Genomic DNA, 13,714 nt, shown 5'->3' with positions numbered 1-13,714 from the left:
CGCGTGTCGCAGGCTAGCAACCGCAGCTGGAGTCCGTCCGTCTGGAACGTGCCTGTGAGTACGTACCGCTTTGTGTATTGGCACACGTGGCCTTTGGGCTCAAGTTTGATGACCTCGATCTTGGAGAAGCAGCCCTTTTTCCTATTGAGGGGACATATTAGGTTGCAAAGGAGCCCGCCGGGCGTCATTCTTGCAAAAGTAGCCTCAAGTTCGCTCAGTTTGTACTTCTTGGTTGAGTCCATTTTTAAAGCTCCTAAAACGTCCTCGTGGAAGCTATCGTGGATAGAGTAGAACAACTCTCGCTCCGGGCACACACTTCCCCTTGCAGGCACTCGCGCGCATGCAAAATTTTCGCACATCACATCCGAGTCCAACCCAATTGGCCCAGTTGTGAACTGCCTGCAACTGGACGACGCGTTAAAAGCCAATGGTAGGTCAATTGAGAGCCTATCTCTCCTGAACTCGTTCGCAATCGCCCCATTCTTTTCCAGTCGATATTATAACTATTTACATGCCTTAATGGCCCATTATGAGTTTGGAGCTGAGTGAGCAACTTGACTCAATCGAAATGACAATAACAAGCATTTTATTTCATTCAACGTTGCCGTGCACGCTTGTTACTACGGCTATGGGAAGATACAACTGGAATAAAGGTGTCGCGCAGCTCATGTGTCCTTTGTCAAAGCATCCAGAACCTCCACACTTGGGTGCGGCACGTTCATTATCCATAAGGTTTGTAAATGTTAGTGACAAAGGTAATTGGTAACATTACAGGAGGACTTACCCACAAGCATGGTGAGTCCTGTCAAAACAGAAAACATCCCCCCACTTTCGCAGCTCAGTCAGCTGCCGTGGCGATGAAAATCCACGATAGAGGCCGTGTTCCCGATCGTAATAGGTGAAGTAATTTTGATTCTCAAGGTCCTCCATCCAAAGCCGAGCAGAAATGAGTGGGTCGTCATCCTTTCTCATTTGTTTAGCAGTCAACGCATACAGAAGGTTATAGGCGTCGTCGTAGGTGATGAAGTCGTCCCTGGAGAGTCGTTGGTTGTCGCCACCCTCCATTAAACGAGTAAACCTTGCATAGTCGATTGTTAACTGGCATCATAATAACGGAGATCGACATTCCCCTCATAAGCATAGCTTTAATCCTTTTTTTCATGGCCTTGGACTTTTGCTGAGTGCCGATGTTGCCTTTGTCGCCCAGAGTGTCTATGTGCTGGTAATTGTATTCGATGCGGTAAGTTTTTCCTGGCATGCCATCGCGTGTTTGTAGTGGACGATATATGGCATTAAAATGGGACGAACATCCACATCTATTCGAAGCAAGTCTCAGTCTGGTCTTCCCAGACTTTCCGCCTGGCTGCCTACCCTTGACCATGTGCTTCACACCTCTGCGATGACAGCCATAGCGTGTCTTGATCTGACAGGCCCTCTCCTTCTTGGCCTCGGAACTGCTGGCGAAGCCCTTGGTGGTATAAGCGTGCGGGCGCTCATGTTGAGTGAAAGCGGTTCCAATGCTGACCTGGCGCCGTGCCTTCCAGTCTGCGAAAAAGCTAGCCTTGAGGTAGAATACCAGTCGGTTTCGCTTACCTTGCGTAAATACCCGATCCTCTGCAAGCTGCTTCCTATGTGCACATTGCTCCCTACATGCATACCATTCTTCTCCCTATATGCATCGGTTCTTCCTACATGCATACTGTCCTCCTCCCTATATGCATTGACTCTCCTTATATGCAATTAGTCCTACATAGGATTCTAGGGTCTAACATGCTACATAGTAAAGTCCTCCAATACTGGCTCAAACACACTCAGTCTTTTCGCAACTAGTAGATATCATTAAAACCTATGTTCTTATTGGAGTTACAGCACTTTTAAATCAACCTGAATGGATGCACTATGTGGCAGACTGAAATTGAACACTTGGGTAAGATCAACTACAGCGGAGTATCTGTCAAGTTTCTTTGACACGCGTCGAAATAAGCATTATACATTGAAACCGACTCATATTTTCTGAAAAGTATGAGTCGGCAATGGAGAATCCAATGCATAGGAAAGCAGCATACTTTTATATGTCGAAAACAAAAGTTCATTTATAGACAAGGGCGTTGAGTTGCCAAAAATGACTCAAGTTTGTGATGTCCTAGTAAGAGAAGTCCATGAATACTGAACAGATTTGTTAAATACAGCTTCCATCCTGTAGCTATCTTCCATAGATATCAATGGTATCATTGAAAAGTGGAGAGACGATCAAGTGAACCGGTGAGATGCGGTCTTCTGAAGAGAATGAATTCGCGTGAAGCGACGCTGCATACCATTTCCGGGTACAGGTCCATGGATACTCATTGGATTTTCTTCACGGTTTTTTTATCTTGTAGATGAATAGCATATCTATCGATTGAGGGCATTGGCGCTTCTCTCCTATAAGTATAACCATAGCAATTGGCCGTTTTGTGCTGTCGAAAGAATTCAAGAATGATTCAGTGTCCAAGTTCTCTTTCCGCCCCCTGCTCCCCCCCCACGGTCTGCATTGGTTTTGTGCGTAAAACTTTATTCCAGATTTTTACTATCTACCGTGAGAAAAATCGCCCTTGTATGTGCATGGAAACTCCATCATCAGCTCTAGTAGCGTTGTCGTTGCCGTTTATTGCTAAGATCGTGGCCTTGTTTCCGAGGAGAAATTGCTTCAAACAAATCGAGGGCATCTTCAAATTGTTGGTGTGCTTGTTGTAAGTAGAGATTGATCCGCTCCTTGTGTGGTAAAGGTGCACATATGTCCCGTAATGCGTTCAAGGCGGTAAAGCGTTCAAAGCAATGGCCCCCCAGGGCATCCAAGGATGGCAATGAAGGCGCTTCGGGTCTGGCTCGAGCATGTCTGGGCGGAATTTCTCTTCATACGTTCATAGTTCCTCTCTGAACAACTTCATAGAAGGCATCTCCAGCTGCACCAAAGCGATGTGCTTGCAGCAAGTCGCCTATGAGCGAAAATATTCGCATGAGCAGCTAATGACATGGCCGCCAGTAGCCCTGCTAAAGTCAATCTCAACATCGTATAGCACTCCAAGGCGCGTGAAGGATCATACTTGGAGTGTCATGTCTGAGGCCTGCATGATATACTGTACCCGGCCTTGTATTCCTCGATTTACCAGAAAAAAACCTCCTTTTAATCTGTTCTTCTGGATCCGTATCTTCTTAGAGCACTGGCACTCTAAGGTAATACGACGATACTTAAACATGCCTGTACTTTCGTACTCGTAGGTTTTTGAATAGACAAAGTTCGTAGAGATACTGTGCTGATACTGCTGCTTCCACTCGTCGAAAACATCAGAAGGTAGAAAAAACTCCACTATTCCCACATCAATAAGAGCAAGATGCGAGTCTGGATCAATGCCATAATGTTCGCAGCACGGAGAATGAAGGTGTCTTTACTCAACAACTCGCGCACGCCATTTAGCACTACGGCGTTGAGCCTCAGCGATGCGCCTCTTCAATGGCTATTGAAGACAGAGCAATTGACACAGGAACATTGCGTCAGTATCTTATGATGGACCCGACAGACAGATAGACAACTAAGCTGACGCTTACGGCACTGACCTCAATTGAAGAACCTTGGCTTTGGCTTTGGTTTTGGCTGGCGTCACCGCCATCGGTAACACCGTTGTTGTCACTTTGGTTTCTGCTCTCATCGTTACTTGTGGTGGCTACATGTAATCCCTGCGTATTGCAAGATATACTGCGTATTAGCAACAGATGTAGGCAGTCAGTACACAGCATAATACAGCCAAAAATTGCGCGTACCAACTACTGCAGGCCATCGGCTACCAGCCGCTCTATCAGATCACGCGCGTGGGCTGGTCGAGAACGGACAGAGGATCGTCCGCAGCGGGTTGATCAGAGAATGGGGGACTCCATGGTCGATTCCATAGCACGAGAGAGAGATGTGAATGGGTGGAATTGAGTGGTTACTCGTGCTGAAAGTGGCAATGGGAGGATGGTGGGGCTGAGACGCCTAAAATGACGTATTAGAAGTGCATGGCCTTTAGAGCGTCCTCCGGCGCTGCTGTGACTGGATGCCATCAAAACATCGAGCATGCACTGTACGCTGATCAGTTCATTGTCACTCAACACTCACTCACCCACACTAACAGCATACAGCAACACCATGTCTCTTCCTTCCGCCGACGAATTGGAGCAGCTTCAGGAGATTGGTACGAGGAAGCAGCTTTCAGGAAACGGAACGAAAAGGTACCAGGAGCATTTTTGCATGTACACGGACGAAAATTTAACACCAGTAGTTGCTTTTCAAATACACCTTTAGAGAAGCAATGGGCTGTCAAGGCTATGCACCACGCCGAAACCTATTTCTCACTTCTCGAGGCTATGGATGGTTCCAAGCTCAAATTGACAAAGTACGCTCAGAGACCCCATGTAGGATTGGACATGAGGAACTGAAACATTTGAAGCTGCAAAGGAATTAGTGTATCCAAGGCGACGCTTGCAAATTCTGTCCTCTTTTTCCACAGCGTTCACCTTGTACCTTCAATTTTTCAACGATCACAAATCAACATAGGATCGACGATGAGATCTATGCTGATTTTATTGCTACATTCGGCTCCGACTTCAAGATTGATGTCCTGGACGAGGCTAAGGACTTCAAGTCTCCCGAGATGAAAGAGAAGTGGCGCGCCTTTATCAACAGGTATGATGGAGGCAAGGTCACCGACTACAACTTTGGCTCGCTCCTCAGGATCGATGCCAGCAAGGGATACTCTGAAGACAACACCATGTTCGGTAAGATATCTCTTTCGGATAAGGAGGTGTTTTCATGGATCATAGTGTCAATTGCAATTAGACTCGCTGATTCTGTGACCGCCGGAGATGTGTATAGCAGATTTATAGTCTAACATTGGATTGTCGATATGTTTTCAATCGATCTTAGTGACCCGTATGCAGTTCCTGACAATCGAGATCGCTCGCAACAAGGCAGGACTTAACTCTGTTCACTGCAAGTCAAAAAAGTAGGGGTGCAGGAGATTCATAGCATTGAGCGGAAGCAGGAAATGGAAACAAATCGTTTTCATGGAAGAAATACACTTGTCTGTAATATGAGATGGTCTGCATCGTACTGCAGGGCTAAAATCGCGCCAGTCGTATCTGCTTGAGTGTGCACATTATGCGGCGGACGCAAAGACTATCTTTGTAAGAGTTATGGAGACGGGGCCTCTAGTGTTGGAAAGTAAGGTTCTGGCAACCTAAAATATATTCTTTACCGAAATAACATCAGGAAGTTGTACTTTATCCATGGACTGATTTGCAGCTGTACTTCCGCCTCCCCTAACCTGCTACCGAGATGCACTTTCGCTCCATTGACCTTCGGCTGAGAATGGACCAGAAAACGCAAGCAACGAACACGTATATTCCTATCCATTTATGCAGCTTCCTTCAAAAAAGAGGACATCGATGCCGAATGTGTATTTGTTTATATGTGTTTGTGTATACACCTTTTGCGCCTTTCTGTCTCCCGTTTGCTCAGTTCAAAGTTGTTCCTGAGCTGAGATCCATTTTTGTGTTTTGGCATTTTGGTTCGTTTGCGGCAGGACAGGTCCTCGGGTTACATCATCCAAGCAATCCTGGGCTGGACTCGAACTATGATTTGCTTTGCGTGCATGCTGTCCGTTGCTTTTTGTGCTGCAATAGCCATAAACTAATAATTTAGCGGAAATAGCTTAAGTGAATTAAAAAAAATGGCCGAGACAGCAGGGTACAACCCATAACCATCTCCTTGTCCCACCCATCATCATGGTCCCCCTCCGCTATAAAAGGGCCTGCCACCTCCCTTCCCTGTTCTTCGTTGCTCCCCCCACCCATCACCCGCGTCCACACACCATGTCCTCCACTGCAGTCTCCTCAGGAGCATGCCCAGCTCTACGATGTGTACCTATCCACGTGCTCCTTGTACTCTCAACCCTCATCAACTTCATGACCCAGGCTGCACCGATCGCAGGAAAGAGAGCCGACAATAACGACTCGGCTCTTGCCGCTGCACGCGATGGTCCCTACAATATCACAGTCCAGGGTGGCATCATGGGTGCCATCCTCATCGCCTTTGGCCTCATCCTCTGCTTCTTCGGCGTCCGTTTCTTCCATACCACCATGTTCTTGATCGGCTTCTACTTCTTTGCTAATATTGCCTACGTCGGCATGGCCAACGGCGGTGTTACCTCCTCGACCCTCCTCCTTGTCGTCTCCATCGTCGTTGGCATCTTTGGTGGTCTCCTCTTTGTCTGCTGTTCGCGACTTGGCGTCGCCGTCTTGGGCGCTTTGGCCCTGTACTCCCTGGGTCTCTGGATCTTGGGCTGGAAGTCTGGCGGCGTGATTACCTCCAGCACCGGCCGTGGCATCCTGCTCGGTGTCCTTGCTATTGTCGGATTCATTTTCGGATTCATTCGTAAGCACGAGACCGTCATGATCGGTTCTGCCCTCGTCGGTGCCTACTCCTTCGTAGCCGGTGTTGATTTCTATGTTCACACCGGTTTCCTTCAACAGACAGACTCGTTTATCAACTCCAAGAACGGCATCGACAATCGCGTTGGCAAACTCACTGGTGCCCAGTACGCCCTGTTGGCATCCTTTATAGTATTGGCTATTTTGGGCATGGTCGTTCAGTTCCGTTGGTGGGGTCGTCGCACCTTCCGCCCTGCGCCCCCTGCTCCTGCTGCCGAGAATGTTGTCTACACCGAAAAACCCTCGCGCTTTGGAGGGCTCTTCCGTCGCCGCCACTAAAGACAAACACCTCACAATGTATATCTTACATAACTAACATTACTTTTACTATAAAAAATAATAATAAACTATTACAAACCAACTATTGACTTACACGCCCCGGATCCAACACTCCACCCTGACCCTCCCTACCTCCACCTTCAGGAACGTGCGTCTCTATGCAAACACTTTGGTCGCAAAGGGGCCGATTAGAGCGAACGCGACAAGCTCCCTCTTTGATTGTCACCCTAATTGCTCGCCGTCCTCGCTCAATTTTGTGTAACAAGAGCTTGGCACAACTCTTTTTCATCCTCCACTGTATCTACGCTGCCGCTCCACACGGCGCTTAGTTGCTGTTATTATTGCCGTGGACACGCCAGCTCCGGAGGTCACTCTTAGTGTTTTATAAGACGGAGGGCAGCGCGAGCCATGTTGTGGCCAGCGTTATGGTCTCGATCTCTCTCCTAGTTGCATTATTGGTACTTGATAGCTCGACCCTCGACCTTTTCCCAAGGCACCGCACTGGCAGCATTCCATAGAGGTCCTCTATTCACCGGTACAGGCTGTGAGCATGTTGTGGGTCGCTACTTATGCGTATCGTAGTAGTAATAAATCCTTGTTTTTTTTGTGCAAACTATTATCACCAAGTTCGTGCAAAAGTCGCGTTATATTCTTCTTTTAGGCTGTTATGAGTTGTTGACACCGAACGGTGCCCTTGTTGTTTCCAGACACTGCACCTCCCATTACAAGCACCAGTCTTATCATTCCCGGCTGTCACTTCCCCTTGCATCGAGCGGCGTTTACTACCTGCGAGGTGCCCTTGTTGAGGGTCGCTCCGTTCGCCTGCTTGAGGTGTCGCTTCTTTGTCTTGAACAACGTTGATGAATAGAAGGAAAGGAGTTCTCGCTACACTCCCAGTACTGACACGATGTGTCTCTCGATCGAAAAGCGCAGTAATCTCCACTCCCTTTCAGCACGGTGTTTTAACGGCGTTGACTGAAAATTTTATGTAAAAAGCCATTTGCAACAAGATCCAACGTTGATACAAGTTTCGCGCGCTCCTGTCCTCCCTCATAAGGCTTGTAGCAATGAGACAGTGCTCTGCGCTCATCTACAGACAGCCTTTTTTCCTGAAGGCCGTTTGTGCTATTTGACTAAAACGAACGTGGCGTTGGGGACGGAGTTTGTACAATCCCCTGATCTGGTTCTGCTGTTCCTTAACCTTCTTCGGCGATCTCTGGATCGTCTCCTAGGCTACTTGCTCTTGCTCTGCTCCCGGATTTCTGGGCTATGTCTCAGAAGGAGGATTTAGACAGGATCATTTTCTCGAAGTACCCATGGTCATGAATTACTTCCTCGGCAAATAGTGTGGGCTTCAGATAAGGACATGACTTGGGCAACTTGTATATGACTTTATCTTTTCTTTGGCGCATGACAGACGGATATGGCTTTATCTTGGCAGTGTCTGAGTATCATTTAAAATGGTGACCAGCAACGGTAATTCCGAAAACGCGCTTTAAGATGAAGCGCTCAAGGCCGGGCTAAGCAAATCGATGCCCGCGATGACGATACCGTGCTCCGTTTTGCCTAAAACGAGATGAAACTTTGGATGAGAATGAGGAATGAGGAAATGGTTTTGGAGAATTTATGCTCGCGGATGGTTGAATCTGGCGCAAGATCGAGAGAGCGCGAGGAAGAAATGGCCAAACTTCGTGGCAGCGATATCCTCCAGAACAAGCGGTGGAAAGGTGTTGTCGTACCTTGCCACTAGGTTCAATTGAGTCCTAAGTTACCATTGGTACCGAGGGAGCATTTTTTTTTTCACAACCTGAGTATTGATGGGGGATCAATACATTGATATATAGCTTCGTGTCCTACATCGCCACTATGCAACATCGCTTCCGACCGCTCTAGGTGTGCAGAGAGTAGGGAAATACAGCTCCATCTACGTGACATGCATCTCTCTTGAGGGAACAGTCGGCTCCATCCAGCCATTGCGGCTCTTACTTTTTTGTTTTTGACCCATTCCACCTGTCTGAATATGCATCCGGAAGAAAAAAAAATGTGTGTGTGTGTGTGTATGTGCTGGAAAGGGTTTTTGTTTTCTTTGCGTTCCGGTTGACCTGGCCACAGGCACACGGCTTGGTAGTAGTGGAAGGGGCTTGAACTTTATCTGCGGTCGTGGTTACACACAAAGGACTGCAGTTCATGCTCACTTTTATCTGCTTCGCCCAAAAAATCTCAGGAACACGACCCCAAGAAGATGACCTTAAGAACGCAATCAGTCGCTCAAGGCATGCCACAGGCACTTTCTCGCTCTTCAAAGCGTTGTTTTTAGCTCAAGGCCGGTCGTTTGCGGGCACTGACGCGAATCTTCTCCGTCGTTGTCGTTTTTTTTTGTCTTTTTTATTTCTTTGTACGAATGATTTACTTAGTAACAATCAGCATGCTGCGACCCCGGTGTCCATGAGCCAAAGAGTCTCTGTCAACATGATCAGGAAAACTTACCCAAAGGAGCTGAAACTAATACTTTGTTCAAAAGGGTGTTATACTTCAGAGCTATTATCAGTAAAAGGACGCGCGAGGCCTAACAGCTGCACTGCCGTGTGCTGTGAGCCCTGTGTGCTTACGGCTGCACAGCATAGAGATACAAACAGCACTTCAATAGGGCAATGGGCCCCAAGGCACAGATAGTCAAGACGAGAGATGCTTAGATTACCGTTCTAGATGAGTCTTTCCATTCACCCTTACATCTCGGTCTCGATCAGTCTTTTTTTTTATAGTCAAGTCGGCTTGATATGATGGGTTCAAAGTAGAGGCGGAGCGGGTAGGGGAAAGTCAGGGATCGGCGCTGGCTGTGGCTGCCCAGTAGAGCTCTCACTCCGGCTAGGAGTGACTGCTTCTGAAAGCCTGGTCGTGAGTTTGGCTCCTTTGCATTGGATGACTAATGTGTGCCGAGTATAAGAGGAAAAGGGCGAATGTGGACAATGAGGAAGAATGATGAGGGGGGACAGTAGAACGAGTGCGGGTGGTGTGCACTGGAAGGATCTAGGAGGGGGTCCAGGAGGAGGAACAGGAGGGGCAAAGGAAGGAAAGGGCAGGGGGAGGTACCAGCACCACAGGGCTCGAACTAGACCGTAACCGCAGCAAGGTAAGCATTATAACTCTGAATACGGATCCACTCATTGCATTGCGGATCTTGGTCTATCGATCTGTTCTTTAATGACATTATTTCTATCGTAATGGACGTTAGACGGCTTGGCGCAGCAAAAGTCGAATCGGTCGTCTCGTCAATCAGCTGGGTCGTAGGCCAAGAGCCTCCCATTCGATCGCATTCGGATGCAGCATTAAGACACGCCCATGCTAGCAGCCAGCCGCCCAGTCTATTAGCTAGGCACATCTTTATAAATAAATACACGTGCTAGAAATGGCCATTACCGCGTAGGTAAGCAGTATGGACAGCAAAGTGAACTACAGCGATCATCAAACAGCAGCAAATCAAAATTTCGGATGATGATGGCAGTATAGATGCCCGAAAACAACATCGTGTTGTTCCAAGATGTATGAAAAAGAAGCAAATGCAGCAGCAGCAGAAGCAGCAACAGAATATTAGCACATTTCAAAGTAACTGCAGCCATAGTCAGCAACAAACACGAAAGCTAATAGAGCGACCTGCAGTAAGAAGCAGTGCCAGCATAAAAAAATAAAATAAAAAAGACCACAAGGCACAAAAAAAAAGGAAGAGCACAGCAAGATGCAATAATAGTACCAACAGCAGCAACGGCGGGAAAGCACAGTAGGGGTGGTGAGAGAGCAAGTTGATGGAAAGCAAGGACCTATCGAAAGCAATAGGGCCAATAAAGACGATGTTGGTGCAAACGGTACCGCGGAGATGGAAGAAGGGAGAGGACGGGCTAGTGCTAATGGAATGAGACGAGCCGTGGTCGCGTGTAAGCGTCCATCGACCTCTGAAATGACAAGGAGCAGCCCAAAAACATGTCCGTCTCGACTGTTAGAGTATTCCATGTACATGTAGATGAAGTGTGTCATCAAAGTGTATTCTGTTCTCTCGAATGTTACAGCCCCAATATTGTCTGGCTGAGACCCCAGTTGTCAACCGCTGGGTCAAACTCGGTCTCGTTTTAAGCTCTCAAGCCGGGTCTGACAAATGAACCCAACCTCTTGGCATTTTCAGGAAGAGGCAGAATAATATAATGAGCTCGCTTTGTGTTTTCGGGTTTGCTTGCGAATGTAATCTTGAATCCGCAGCCGGTTGTGCAGGTCCTTGAATCGGATCTTATTTCCGATACAGCACAACGTACCCTTGGCCATGATTGCGAGCCTGGCGAACAGCACCTCGGTCCCCTCCATGGAATGAATCGTCAGAACGATGGTGCGACCTTGCTCAGCGTTGGAGACGGATCGAAACGTCAAAACCTACCGTGAGATCATCCAAGAATACGATCACATGACTGTCAACTAGAGTAATGGCGATTGCCAGGCCTTCACCGAGTCCCCTGGTCAAACGGTCTTTGAGAGAAACGAGCGAGTCTTCATTTATGGAGGCCAATACCACGACGTGTTCATCAAAAGCGGTGACACCCTTGCAGCACCCGTAGGAAAATGCTCTCCCACAGTCTAGGGGCTACAAAGAAAAGGACAAACGAAATATTAGGAATGTCGAGTCGGCTGTCCCTCATACTGATCATGATTCAGGCTATTTGCCATGACGTACCGAACTGTCCCAGAGAATATTGTGCTGACGGGCAGATATCAGTGCTTCGATACATATCATTGGCATGCATGTCGGGTTCGTAGTCTGCAAGTCGAGCCTATCCTTGAGTAGGTTTGTACAGTCCAGTCAAGATGTGGATCAGCGATGTCTGCACATCGAACCCAGATTATTTCTGTTACAAGATGACTCTCAATTTCATCCTAAGTGTTGATTGCGATCTAGAGAACTATTTCGAATAGTGTGGGAGACGACAAAGCAGGGCCATTTGTGAAGAGCATGAGAAATTGTGCAATCGCGATGTGGACATGACCCTTGAAAAATAAGAGTAGGGTGGTTGGCAGTGGCAACACTCACCAATGTGGACAGCAGCGAGACAGTGGAAAAAGGAAGTGCCTAGTCTTCAACAATCGTGGATGGAGAAGACATGGTCTCGCATAAACTCTGGCTGTAATTGTTGGCGACATACAAGAACGCCAAAATATCGTGCTTGGCGAAAGTGAATGCGTGCTGGTCCAGCCATGCTCGCAAAACGGACCTCCGTTCTCACAAGAAAAATGAGCCGTCGGGCAAGGTCAATATTATCAGCATTCCTATCACTTTCGTAGAATTGTTCAAGATCTGTCTCTCAACAACACTTTTGCGAGATATGAAGATCAATATGACAGGTGCCGTTTATTTGACAAGAACGATTGAAATCACTAGTGTTGCTACGAACTGCTTTTTTTTTTTTTTTTGCTAGTTGATAAGGAGTGATATGCACGTTCTTGTGCTTGGGTTGCGAGTCAAGGTCAAATACGACTAACTCGACGAAGGCCACAGATGGGAACAGGGTTGCGGGCCAGCTACTTGTCAACGTTGGCTTTCTTGTCAGCGGTCGACTGGGAACGTTCCTTGAAGCCAGTTGTAGCGGTAGACGAAGATGGGTTACGGTCGGCCGCGCTCTGGATCCTCGAGGCCGAATCCTTGGTCATCGGAGTTCTCGAGGGGGTGTTCGACTTGCCGCTTGATGAGTTCATGATTGAGGACTTGGTGTGCGTGCTTGTGGGGGTTGGCTTGTTGTGGGGGTTGGCTTGTTGTTGGTGTGCTGGTGTGCTGATGTGCTTTTGAAGGTTTGAAGAAGAGGGGAGGAAAGGGTTGGTGTGTGGGAGGAAGGGCGAAAAGAAGCTGCTTTTATAGGGAAGTGTGGGCGCCATTCACACACACACACACACACACACACACACCATCACTGAACAGGCGAGCCACTTAGCAAAAGAACGCGTCCAAGGTAGAGCTACCATGGGAAGATTGTGGAAATGAACGTGCATAGGCTCGGCCCAGCCCTCTCTGTCTGAAATGGACTGTAAATTTGCTATTTCCTTTTTCGTCCATGTTATCCAGGGGCGGGCAAAAAAATATTAAGGGTTTGCATTCTAACTGTTCTAACGGCTGCAAGTTGACGCGCCTGTTCCTGAAATAAAGTGCCTAGATTCAACCTTGATCAATCTTCTCATCACGAACTCACCAGTTCTCGCCCACTTCATAAGCCTCGACAGTGGTATGGCCGCGCCACACATTACCAGCGAAACATCTAGCATATCAACAAAGTCCCTCTTACTAACTACAAAAGCCTTTTCTTATCAGCCTCTTCTCACCATGAATCTCGCCAGGTCAACCTTTTCGAATGGAGACGCTATCACGAGGTGCCAAGACGTATTCAGGGTCACTCCCAAACCATTGCAACTGAGAGTTGTCGAATGTATCGGACAAGGCCAGGACTGTACCCTCATTGCTGGATGCGGCTGGGGCAAGACTCTGGTCTACTTCCTCCCTCTCGTACTTTGGGAGAATCGCATTATTGTTGTTATCTCACCTCTTGAGGCGTTGATGCAGGAACAACTCCGAGAATTGGGAATAAGAAGCATATCCCTCGGAGGCAACACGACTATTGATTCCGACAAAATCGAAGAGCTGGCTAAGGGAACGTTCAGGGCTGTTTTCATGACACCAGAAATCATATTTGATAGTCGACGCTTACGGCAGCTTTGGTCCACGACGACATGGCAACGGCAACTGCAAGCAATAGTCTTGGATGAGTCTCATTATGTCAGCACCTGGGGTCCAGAATTCAGAAAAGCCTATAGTCGCATTGGAGAGTTGCGTTCGATGGTCGCTCCAGGAGTGGCGTTTATTGCTTTGTCGGCCACACTTCCGCCTACAGCTCTTGAGGATGTCAAG

General features: G+C 47.8%; 3 protein-coding genes across 3 annotated transcripts; 2 read left to right on the top strand and 1 right to left on the bottom strand.

Annotated features, from left to right (window-relative positions):
* Positions 1-4,162: 4,162 nt before the first annotated feature.
* Positions 4,163-4,995, top strand: BC939DRAFT_388946 (uncharacterized protein; the record flags this gene model as incomplete). Its single annotated transcript, XM_051551873.1, has 4 exons — positions 4,163-4,208; positions 4,319-4,409; positions 4,571-4,791; positions 4,940-4,995. Coding segments are annotated over 4 exons (414 nt in total), but the record flags the coding sequence as incomplete, so codon positions are not given.
* Positions 4,996-6,139: 1,144 nt separating this feature from the next.
* On the top strand, positions 6,140-6,855 carry BC939DRAFT_470938 (uncharacterized protein). Its single transcript, XM_051558182.1, has one exon. The coding sequence runs from the start codon at positions 6,154-6,156 to the stop codon at positions 6,781-6,783; it is 630 nt and encodes a 209-aa protein (XP_051405995.1). The 5' UTR covers positions 6,140-6,153; the 3' UTR covers positions 6,784-6,855.
* Positions 6,856-11,018: 4,163 nt separating this feature from the next.
* On the bottom strand, positions 11,019-12,678 carry BC939DRAFT_533974 (uncharacterized protein). Its single transcript, XM_051561721.1, has 3 exons — positions 12,344-12,678; positions 11,498-11,594; positions 11,019-11,407 (listed from the first exon to the last, which is right to left on the bottom strand). Exons 1-3 carry the CDS (start codon positions 12,511-12,513, stop codon positions 11,168-11,170), a joined length of 507 nt encoding a protein of 168 aa, XP_051405994.1. The 5' UTR covers positions 12,514-12,678; the 3' UTR covers positions 11,019-11,167.
* Positions 12,679-13,714: the final 1,036 nt, after the last annotated feature.

This window comes from Gamsiella multidivaricata (assembly GCF_025024155.1).
Source record: "Gamsiella multidivaricata strain RSA 2152 chromosome Unknown BC939scaffold_155, whole genome shotgun sequence".
In the NCBI taxonomy this organism is placed as follows: Eukaryota; Fungi; Mortierellomycota; class Mortierellomycetes; order Mortierellales; family Mortierellaceae; genus Gamsiella; species Gamsiella multidivaricata.
This window is presented reverse-complemented; position numbering and strand designations above follow the sequence as displayed.

Coding starts and splice junctions, on each gene's coding strand:
- BC939DRAFT_470938 (XM_051558182.1), top strand. CDS start 6,154: ATGTTCTTGATCGGCTTCTACTTCTTTGCTAATATTGCCTACGTCGGC.
- BC939DRAFT_533974 (XM_051561721.1), bottom strand. CDS start 12,513: ATGAACTCATCAAGCGGCAAGTCGAACACCCCCTCGAGAACTCCGATG. Junction 11,595..12,343: donor AAGAAAGCCAACGTTGACAA/GTAGCTGGCCCG, acceptor ACTCAAGGATAG/GCTCGACTTGCAGACTACGA. Junction 11,408..11,497: donor ATATTCTCTGGGACAGTTCG/GTACGTCATGGC, acceptor TTTTCTTTGTAG/CCCCTAGACTGTGGGAGAGC.